At 41.6% G+C, this 11,667-nt stretch overlaps 1 protein-coding gene across 2 annotated transcripts in view; it reads right to left on the bottom strand.

Moving 5' to 3' along the window:
- Positions 1 to 7,172: 7,172 nt before the first annotated feature.
- Positions 7,173 to 11,667, bottom strand: part of LOC107838711 (phenylalanine--tRNA ligase beta subunit, cytoplasmic) — a 15,306-nt gene continuing 10,811 nt past the window's right edge. Inside the window, exons 16-20 of one of the 2 annotated variants that reach the window (XM_047394240.1) lie at positions 9,999 to 10,106; positions 8,812 to 8,907; positions 8,641 to 8,724; positions 7,577 to 7,662; positions 7,173 to 7,501 (exon numbers count right to left, since the gene is read on the bottom strand). In XM_047394240.1, the coding sequence (XP_047250196.1) occupies positions 7,594 to 7,662; positions 8,641 to 8,724; positions 8,812 to 8,907; positions 9,999 to 10,106 (357 nt within the window). In that variant the 3' untranslated portion in view covers positions 7,173 to 7,501; positions 7,577 to 7,593. The remainder of the gene's footprint in view (positions 7,502 to 7,576; positions 7,663 to 8,640; positions 8,725 to 8,811; positions 8,908 to 9,998; positions 10,107 to 11,667) is intronic. The other variant, XM_047394241.1, reaches the window with a different exon arrangement.

The raw sequence follows: 11,667 nt of genomic DNA, 5'->3' as shown, positions 1-11,667 counted from the left end.
GAAAGGCCCACACTAGGCCGCTCCATAGTCTGCCTGGGGCAGCCCCGTCAATTTTTGTCAAAAAACAAGCCCGAGCCCCGAACCCACCTCAGAAAATGTGGGCTATAACACATCGATTTAGCCCGAAAATGGCTCGTTCGCACCGTTTCGCCCGTTGGACCACCGAAACGGGCCCGCCCACCCTAAAGGTCCACACTAGGCTGCCCCCCTGCCTGCCTGGGGCAGCCCGATTTATTTTCATCAAAAATCACGCCGGACCTCGAGGCCACCTCAAAAATCGTGGGCTATAGCACGCCGATTTGGCCAGAAAATGCCCTGTTGACGCTGTTTCACTCGTTTGACCACCCAAACCGCCCCGAAAACCACAAAGGTCCACACTAGGCTGCTCCCCAGCCTGTAGGGGCAACCCGATAGATTTTTTACCAAAATAACGCCCGACCCCTGGGCCCATCCCAAAAATCGTAGGCTATAACATACCGATTTGGCCCAAAAATGGCCCATTTACGTCGTTTCGTACGTTTGACCACCCAAATAGCCTATCCCACCTCAAGGACCCATACTAGGCTGCTTTCCAGCCTGCCTGGGGCAGCTCGATTGATTTTTGACCAAAAACATGCTCGGCCCCCAGGCCCACCCCAAAAATTATGGGCTATAGCACACCGATTTGGCCCGAAAATGGCCCGTTCGTGCCGTTTCGCTTGTTTGACCACCCAAATAGCCTATCTCACCCCAAGGGCCCACACTTGGCTGCTTTCCAGCCTGCCCAGGGCAGCCAAACTGATTTTCAGCCAAAAACACGCCCGGCCCCTGGGCCCACCTCGAAAACTGTGGGCTATAGCACACTGATTTGGCCTGAAAATGGCCCGTTCACGTTGTTTCGCCCGTTTGACAACCCAAATAGCCTACCCCACCTGAAGGGCCCACACTAAGCCGCTCCTCAGACTTCCTGGGGTAGCCCGGTATTTTTGGTCAAAAACATGCCCGGCCCCAGGTCCATCACTAAAACCATGGGCTATAGCACACCGATTTAACCCAATAATGGAACGTTCGCACCTTTTCGCCCGTTTGACCATCCAAATAGCCTATCCCACCCCAAGGGCCATACTAGGCCACTCCCCAGCCTGCCTGGGGTATCACGGTCGATTTTTGGCCAAAAACATGCCCGGCCCAGGGGCCTACCCCAAAAATCGTGGGCTATAGCACACTAATTTATCCCGAAAATGGCCAGTTAGCGTCGTTTCGCCCATTTGACCACCCAAATAGCCTATCCCACCCCAAGGGCCCATACTAGGCCGCTTCCAGCCTGCCATGGGTAATCCAGTCGATTTTCAGCCAAAAACACACCCGCCCCCTGGGCCCACCCCCGAAAATCGAGAGTTATAGCACACCGATTTGGCTCGGAAATGGCTCGTTTGCGCCGTTTTGCCCGTTTGACCACCAAAATAGCTTATCCCACCCCCAAAAGCCCAAACTAGGCTGCTCCCCAGCCTGCCTGGGGAAGCCTGATCGATTTTCGTCTAATAATACGCCCGGCCCCCAGGCCCATCCCCAAAATCGTGGGCTATAGTACACCGATTTGGCTCGAAAATGGCCCGTTCGTGCTGTTTCGCCTGTTTGACCACCCAAATAGCCTATCCCACCCCAAGGGCCTACACTAGGCAGCATCCCAGTCTACCTGTGGCTGACCTGTTAATTTTCAGCCAAAAACACGCCCATCCCCCGAGCCCACCTCAAAAATCGTGGGCGATAGCTCACTGATTTAACTCGAAAATGGCCCATTCGCGTTGTTTTATCCGTTTGACCACCCAAATAGCCTATCCCACCCCAAAGGCCCATACTAGGTCACTTCCTAGCCTTCCTAGAGCAGCCCGGTCGATTTTCGGCCAAAAACACACCTGGGGTCTGGGCCTACCCTGAAAACCATGGACTAGCACACCGATTTAGCCCGAAAATGGCCCGTTCACGCTGTTTTGCCTGTTTAACTACCCACATAGCCTATCCCACCCCAAGGGCCCATACTAAGCCGCTCCCCAGCCTGCCTGGGGCATCCTGGTCAATTTTTGGCCAAAAACACGCCTGACCCCGGGCCTACCCCAAAAATAGTGGGCTATAGCACACTAATTTCGCTCGAAAATGGCCTGTTCGCGTTGTTTCGCCCATTTGACTACCCAAATAGCCTATCCCACCCCAAGGGCCCATACTAGGTCGCTCCCAGACTACCTGGGGCAGCCCGATCAATTTTTGGCCAAAAATATGCCCGGCCCTAGGCCCAACCCTAAAACGGTGGGCTATAGCACACCGATTTGGCCTAAAAATGGCCCGTTCACGCTGTTTTGCTCATTTGACCACCCAAATAGCCTAACCCTCCCCAAGGGCCCACACTAAGTCGCTCCCCAGTCTCTTTGGGGCAGCCCGATCGATTTTTGACCAAAAACACGCTCGGCCCCTGGGCCCACCTCAAAAACCATGGGCTAGCACACTGATTTGGCCTAAAAATGGCCCGTTCACGTCGTTTCGCCTGTTTGACCTCCCAAATAGCCTATCCCACCCCAATGGCCCACACTAGGTCGCTCCCCAGCCTACTTGGGCAGCCAGATTGATTTTCAGCCAAAAACACGCGCGACCCCTATGCCCACCCCAAAAACCTTTGGCTATAGCACATTGATTTGACCTGAAAATGGCTCGTTCGTGCCATTTCGCCCGTTTGACCATTTAAATAGCCTATCACACCCCAAGGACCCATACTAGGCCACACCCCAGCCAGCCTGGGGTAGCCCAGTCGATTTTCGGCTATAAATACGCCCGGCCCCAGGGCCCACCCCTAAAATTGTGGGCTATAGCACACCGATTTAGCCCAAAAATGGTCTATTCGCCCTGTTTCTCTCATTTGACCACTCAACTAGCCTATCCCACCCCAAGAGCCCACGCTAGGCCGCTCCCCAGCCAGCTTGGGGTAGTCCGGTCGATTTTTGATCAAAAACACACCGTCCATCAGGCCCACCCCAAAAACCGTTGGCTATAGCACATCAATTTAGCCCGAAAATGGCCCATTCGGGTTGTTTCGCCCGTTTGACCACCCAAATAGCCCATCCCTCCCCAAGGCCCAGATTAGGCTGCTCCCCAGCCTGCCAGGGGCACCCCGGTCGATTTTCGGCCTAAAACACCTCCGGCTCCAAGCCCACCCCAAAAATCGCGGGCTATAGCACATTGATTTGGCTTGAAAATGATCCGTTCGCGCCAGTTCGCCTGTTTGACCACCCAATGACAGCTTTTTGTGGCGACTATGATGTCATTAAAACTTATTAAAAAATAAAAAGATACTTGTAGTCACAGGATTTAGTGGTGACTTTTTTGTCACTAACACTTATTAAAAATAAAAAAATACCATTAGTGACATGATTTAGTAGCAGACTTTGTTGTCACTAAAACTAATTAAAAAAATTAAATAATATACGTTTAGTGACAGACTTTAGTGGCGACTTTGTTGTCACTAAAACTAATTGAAAACATACTTTTAGTGACAGGAATTAGTGGCAACTTTATTGTCACTAAAACTAATTAAAAAATAAAAAAAATATACTTTTAATGACAGGAATTAGTGGCGACTTTGTTGTCACTAAAACTAATTACAAAAAAGGCAAAATGACTTTCTGAACCCTGTACTATGTCGATTTTGTAAGTTGGACACTTTTACTAACATGTTTGTCATCTGGATCCCTGAACCCTCTAAAAAGCAATATTTTAAATCCTTTTTTGGTGAGTGTAACACACTCTCCCCCACGTCAGCTGCCACATCAACTGCAACGTTTGCAACGCCTGACACGTCATTTAAAAAAAAGTATTACATTAAATTTTAAGTCATTTTTAAAATGCTACATAACAAATTAAATATTAAAATTAATTTAATTAAATAAGAAAAAATTATAAATTGTAGAAAATTTTTAATAATCATGTTTTTATTTTTGCTCACAAATTAAACATCAAATCCATTCCAAATAATTAAAATTCTTCTCCAACTAATTTAAATTTTTAACTATAAATTCATATATACAAACATAATAAATTTTTGATTTTTATAGTTGAATATTTTTAACAAATTCACAAAAAGTTTATTTTTTTAAGCAAAATTCGCTAATTTTTTTCAATATTTACTATCACTCACTTTCAATTTAAATTTAAATTTTAATCTCCAAAAAAAATAAAAAGATTTCAAATTTAAATTTTAATTAAAAAAAAATTGAATTGAGAGGAAAAATTAAAATAAAAAATAAAAAGAGAACGTGTGGGGGGAGGGGGGGGGAAGGGGGTTTCGAAGAGTGTTGGGGTGGGGTGTGTGGGCTGGAAGGGCTGGGGCTGGGGTGGGGAGGGGTTGGATAGGGCTGGGGTGGGGTAGAATGGGGCTGGGTAGGGTGTGGGGTCGAGCTGGGGTGGGGAGGGAAAAATATATTTTTTTCTTAAATTTTTAAAAATATTTTTAATATGATTTTTAAATTATTTTTAAAATTTTTAAATATTTTTAAATTAAAAAAGATGGAGGAAAAAAAGAGACCCTTTTTAAAAATTTTAAAAATATTTTTTAAAATTATTTTTAATTTAAAAAAGATGGAGGGAAAAAAAGGACCATTCTTTAAGTTTTCTTTAAAATTTTAAAATATTTTTAAATTTATAAAAATATATTCAAATTATTTTTAAATTATTTTTAAATTTTTAAAAATATTTTTATATTTAAAAATATGAAGAGAAAAAAGGACCCTTTTTAAATTTTTTAAAAAATTTTAAAAATATTTTTAAATTAAAAAAGATGAAGGGAAAAAAAAGGACCCTTTTTAATTTTTAAAAATATTTTAAAATTATTTTTACTTTTTTAAAAATATTTTTAAATTTCAAAAGATGGAGGGAAAAAAGGACCCTTTTTATTTTTTTTAAAAAAATTAATATGATTTTTTTTTAATTATTTTAATGTAAAATTGTTCAAAAATTAACCCTCACTCGCACCCCCAGCCGAGTGGCTACACTCTCTTTGTCCTTGTCACCATTTCAATGCCACATAGGTAAGGTCAACGGTCAAAGAATGCAAAATGTTGCTTTTTTTATGAGTTCAAGGGTCTAGATGACAACAAACATGTAAGTAGAAGCTTTCAACTTATAAAAACGACATAGTACAAGCATCCATAAGGTCATTTTGCCTAAGAAAAATATACTTTTAGTGACACGAATTAGTGGCGAATTTGTTGTCACTAAAACTAATTAATTTTTTTAAAAAAATACTTTTAGTGACAGGATTTAGTGGCGACTTTGTTATTACTCAAACTTATTAAAAAAAAAATATTCTTTTAGTGACAGCTTTTGTGGCGACTTGGCCCGAAAACAGGCCGTTCGCGCCGTTTGACCACCCAAATGACCTCGTTGACCCAACCGGCCCACACTCACTCGCTCCTTAGCCAGTTGGGGGGCCTCTGGTCGATTTTCGACCCAAAACTCCGTCAAGCCCTGAGCCCACCCTCGAAACCGTGGGTTGTCACACCAATTTGGCCCAAAAATGATCTGTTCGCACCGTTTCGCCCGTTTGACTACCCAATGGCCCCGCCGACTCAACCGGCCCACTCTCACCCGTTCCTTAGCCAGCTGGGGGGCTCCAATCGATTTTTAACCCAAAACTCCACCGAGCCTCGTGCCCAACCCCAGAATCGAGCCATAGTACATCGATTTGGCCCAAAAATGGTCCATTCTCGCTGTCTCGCCTGTTTGACGACCCAGATGGACCCGTCAACCCCGCGACACACACTCACCCGCTCCTCAGCTAGCGGGGGCCGCTAATCGATTTTTGACTCAAAACTCTATGTGGTCCCAAGCTCGCACCGATTTGACTTGAAAATGACTTGTTCACGCTATTTCGCCCGTTTAACCGCTCAGATGGCCCTGCCGACCCACACTTACCCGATCCTCAGACAGCCTAGGGGTGGCCCGTCGATTTTCGTCCCAAAACTCCGCTTAACCGCGAGCCTACCCTCGGAACCCTGGGCTAACTCACCTCCTGAATTGTGGGCTAACACCCATCGAAAGTCGCAAAACACTTACGATTCTCGTTGTTTCACCCATTTGACTTGAAAATGGCTTCACATACCCTACCGAACCAACCAGATACACTTAATAGGCCGTCGGAAGGCCTCTCGAGAAGTTTCAGCCAAAACCAAAGTCTGAGCCAAAACCCACCCCCAAACCGTGAGCAACACCCACCAATAGTCTAAAAAAAATTGCAATTCACATCGTTTTACCCGTTTAACTTGGAAAATAGCTTCATCGATCCCATAAAACCAACCAGATTCACTCAATAGGCCACCAGCGGGTCGCCCGAGAAGTTTTGGCCTAAACCAAGTCCACCCCCCGAACCATGGTTAACGCCCACCGAAAGTCACAAAACCCCCGCAATTCTCGTTGTTTTGCTCATTCGACTTAAAAAAATGGTTGCACCAACCCCGCCAAACCAACCACATCCACTCAATAGACCGTCAGGGGGTAACCCGAGCCCGAATCCCAGTCCCAACCCTCCGAACCGTGGGCTAACACATTTCCTGTGTGTATATGATTAGACGCTGATTTTCATGAATTCGGTTGACGTACTCCATTTGGCCTAAAAGTTAATGGATCCTTTGAAACATCTTAGTGACTAATATTCACCATGTTTCCATTACGTAAGTAGTATGTTTTCACATTTCAAGATCATGAAAATTGAATTCATGAATTTAATCATTTTTCTTGTGTTAGTACATGATGATTTTCGCGAATTTGGTTGGTGGACTTTGATTGGCTCGATAGATTCATCGACACATTGGTGTGAGCAATACTGACTGTTCACTATAACTAACGTGGTATATTTAAACATTTCAGGGTCATAAAACCTTAATTTATGAACTTGGTTATTCTTCATGTGTGTTAGTGTACGTTGTTGTTGATGATGAATCAATCCAACTCTTAATAATGCTCATAACTTATGGCTAATCAACATCACTGTTTGCTTGTCAAGGTCGGGATAACTTATCCCACCATTTACGTCATAGTGATGTGATAAGTTATCCCAAATAGATGGCGGGATAACTAATCCCGAGATAACCCTTTTCCAACCAAACGACCCCTAAGTTTGGGGTTTAGGTTTAGCTTCCTAAGGTACAAAATTGGACAATGGCAAACTGGTTAAGGCTATTTTCATGCCCAAACCAAATAATTCATTCAGCTATAAGAAAGGGTAAGCAAGTGACCATTACATCTGGAAAAAAAAAATCATCTTATGTTTCCTGTCAAACAGTAAGTGAACGAAATGAACGTTGGATCATCTTCTTCCTCGATTACCAAGTATTAATAATAATCAATATGAGACATATCTATCAAAATTGTCACCACATTCGAACAGCTCAGGCCGCTGACTTCAAAAGCTTTATAAGTACGTAAAGGAACCAACGCCGACAAAGGCTTCCCAGGAAGAAAGGGGATGGTAGCTGATGCTCTGGCAAACATAAATTAAATGTGTGTTCATTCCGGGTAAAAAGGGAGGAAAACATGAGACGAGTGTGAAAATTACCGCGTCGTGAAACCTGACTATAGGAAAGTCTGCATGTCAAGCTCCAGAAAGGAGCAGGGATCCGGAATGTCAAACTCCTTGAGGACCTGAAACCGAAAGGCAAAACACGTATAACTCCTGAATTGGGGCGATAATTTGCAGTTGCAAACTGCCCACACATATATACCGCAAGGTCTAAATTCAATGCATAACCAGGAACCCTTGCCTGTTGGTCTTTGTTTGAGAACAATTAAAGAGATGGTCCTTGGAAAATCTATAAGCTATGCTGCTCTGAAAAGGGTGCGGGTATCCCATATGGGTGTCGTCCGATTATTCATCAAATGAATTTTGGATGGGGATATGGATCCTAGTGTGGATACGGATAAATTGCTCTAAATATACTCCCTCTGTCCCAATTTATGAGGTCGTTAATTGGCCACCAGAAAAGAGACATTTGAAATTTGTGGTTTAACACAAGACATACATTTCTGTTGCTATAAATCATCTTAATAGGATTAAAAGGAATGTTTAAAGTTCATATATACTATATATGAACTTTTTTTAAATATAGAAAGTCTCATTCTATTCGAACGGACTACTCATTCTATTCGAACGGACTAAAAAGGAAGGAGTACCACAAAAATTAGGAAAGAGGGGGCGGTATTTTTATCAATATATTATTATAGGGTTGCACTAGGGATCGTCTCTTAGCCCGTTTCTATTTGTCTTAGTGATGGATGTGCTGACACAGCGTATCCAAGGAGAGGTGTCATGGTGTATGCTCTTTGCAGATGGCATAGTGTTGATTGACAAGACTCAAGTCGTGACTGACCATGCATCCAAATGAAAATATGCAATATAGCCCAAAAAGAAGGGTAAAAGAATTTAAATAGGACTTCAAACTCAAGATGCTCTAAAATGCAAAAAAGTCTGGTGCACTAAAGCTCCCGCTATGCGCAGGGTCCGGGGAAGGTCCCCACCACAAGGGTGTATTGTACGCAGCCTTACCTTGCATTTCTGCTAGAGGTTGTTTCCAATTAATTGACAAGTTATGTATACAAAATCAGTGCATATTAAGTGAATACCTTGGGGTGCACAATGCCGAATGTTCCAATTCGCTTTCCTGCGTAAATAACGCTAGCTTGTCTCCCCTGAAGTAATGCAGGTTCCTATGACACATTAAGACAGAAATAAGCACACAGAAAAGTACTCATAATGAAATGAAGCAAGCAAATTGGAAAAATGCAAATAGCTACCTCTGATTTTTCTATATAGTAGCCTGAACTGTTTCCAGGTGATACAAAATTAGCACCAGTTGCTTCCATGATTTTGTCGAGTAGACCATGTATTAGCTGGAAAAAATGCGAAGAGCGTCAAACGTTTTCCTTAAAAAAAATCCAGAACATGTTGAGGGTCTGGAAGATAGTGCACAGCATACAGCACTATTATAATTATACAAATGACTCTGATAACAGAATGAAGTAATCAAATCATTGCTCGAGAGACGAAAGAATTTATGTTTAAGGGATGAAGTTCCACTCCAGATATTCTAATAGTCGAATTTCAGTATAAGCAAAATAGCAAAATATATTTTATTCAAGAACCTTCCTAATTTGGTCATTGTTCTCCAGAAGTATACAGTAATTGTGGATGCACAAGTTCAAACTTTGCAGAGATCACCACAGCACAACTGATGTCGAAGCAGGATAAGAAATCATTCTGAACCTAAGCTAACGATGGACTTCTCCAGAACTCTCTCTGTGCATACAAGAGTTCTTGCAAAGGGAGAGTGGTACTTGCAATGATCTCTGTCTTAAGATACTCCCTCATCCCACTATAGCAACCTATTCTAAAATATATTAGCACAAGACTTGCGAATAAAATGCTTGAATCGATTGTTATACTGAATTTGGTAAATAAGCGTTTTAACAATCATTTGTACAAGTGGAGAACTCAGCTGGAAAATGCCACTCCGATCTGAAATAACATGGAGGGAGGAAAAAAAATCCCATTAAAGAGAGGTAAGCTACATAGGGCAGACCACAAGGGGAAGTAGGACAATCTTATTGCAACAGAGGGCACAACAGGAAAGGGGTCATTCTGAGAGGAAGACCAAAAGAGGATCTGCAGGGACTGGATGGCAGAGGTGACTTCATCTTTAGGTCCAGCTCTCATATGAAATAACTATCATGATTGAGGTAATAGGCTATTTTCATACAGACAACAGCCTTTCCATTTTAAACTTTCACTGGCAATCACCTCTCCCTGAAGAAATAAAGAATAGTCCTAGAACGGAGCTTCCTTTACAAGTAAAATATCCATCCAAATTACAATACATATTCCAACAACTTAAGTTTGTAATGTGCAGCACATCCAACGAGATTTTGGAGTGCATAACACCTAAACTACAACTATACGACCTATAATTATGGTAAATCTGTACCTCAAATCCTGAAGTTGCGCCACAATACAAAGCAGCAAGGTGGCGACGGTTTACTGCACCAACATCATTTGTGGCATCTAAGAAGACAACATCACCAACTTCAAAAATCTGAAACCAAAAATGAAACAAAGACATTAAATTTAACATGCCGAAGTCACTCACAAAACAATTGGCAAAGGAGAAAAATTCAAGCTAGTAACTACATTAAAACAGTAGCAATGACAGAAACATGCTACTGTTTGTATTTGGAGATAGCAAAGTAGTACTAACTAACAAGTCACAAGGGTCACTATAATTAAACCGAAATCCCTTCACGGGTTGTTAACAAACATCTCCTACATAATAAGCTTTATAGTTCATTTATTTCCGAAAAGATTTAACTAGCTCACAAGGTTATGGAGTATGCAAGGGGGAGAAGTTCTTTCGAATTTGAGGTTTAGGAAGTATCTACAACACTGGAGGTTGGAGAATTTAAAAATTTGACTGGGATTGCTTAACCAACAAAAAGTTTTTATGGATACTGTTGATGTATGGAGATGCAGACGGGAGGAAGTGGTGTTTTCTCAGTGAAATCTTATTACAGGAACTCCTATCTAGGGAGGAATCAACTTTTCACCACGGTTCGATGTGGGACGGGGGGGACTTTGATGGCAGAGAATTTGATGAAAAGGAAGATCATTTGTATTAGTTTGTGTTTCATGTGTAAAGAGTGTGAAGACATAAACCGTCTTTTATTACACTGTCGGTTAGCATCTTCTTTGTGGGGGAAAATTCTGAGATGGTTTGGAGTTTGAGTGGGTGATATCGTGCACTGTGAAAGATTCAATGGTTAGTTGGTCCCTCAGAAGACGGAAGAGAAAAAGCAGAGAATGGGATGTTGCTCCCTTGGCACTCGTGTGACCATATGGAGAGTGGAATAGGAGAGCTTTTGAGGGTGTTGAGAAAGATTTGCTTATTTGAGAAATAGTCTCTTTGTTCTTATTGCTTCTTGGTGCACCCATGAAGTTCCTATAGATATAGAGGATTTACTGGTTTTGTGAAAACCAAGTTCTGTTGTTAGGTTCTCTAATTTTTAGTATACTTCTTGTATACGCGCACTTTTTATGCCCTATTGTTATTACTTGATTAAAAAAAAGGTTAGCCATAAAATTTAATATATTAGACGACTTGGTGAGAAATGCTACTTACTTACAAGTAGGGGTATACATAGGTCGGGTTGGTTCGGTTTTTATTAAAAAAAAAAACAAACCAATCATGTCGGTTTATTAAAACTATAAACCAAATCAAACCAACATAAAATTATTTTTTTCGGTATAGGTTTTAGTCGTTTTTTTTGGATTTTTCGGTTTTTTCGTTTTTTTTTTTGGGTTTTTTTATCATCTTTAGTTTTTAGAATTATATTGTGATCGAAGACTAGATCAAATATGTTTTCACTCATGTGCTAATGAAAAACCATAATTAAGAAAAAATGAGGAGCGAAAAACTCTCTTGAAACTAAAAAGTGAGATGAAGAGTGAACAGTTTAGGTTTTAAGTTTATATTGGGTTTTCGATCATTTAATTAACAATTAATGAACAAATATTACAACTTAAAGACCCAAATCTAAATATATATATATATATATCTACATCTACTTTCAAATTATTGAAAATTACTAAAACTAGTTGAA

Source organism: Capsicum annuum, chromosome 8 (genome assembly GCF_002878395.1).
Source record: "Capsicum annuum cultivar UCD-10X-F1 chromosome 8, UCD10Xv1.1, whole genome shotgun sequence".
NCBI lineage: Eukaryota > Viridiplantae > Streptophyta > Magnoliopsida > Solanales > Solanaceae > Capsicum > Capsicum annuum.
Note: the sequence above shows the minus strand (reverse complement) of the source record. Positions and strands in the feature narration are given on the sequence as shown.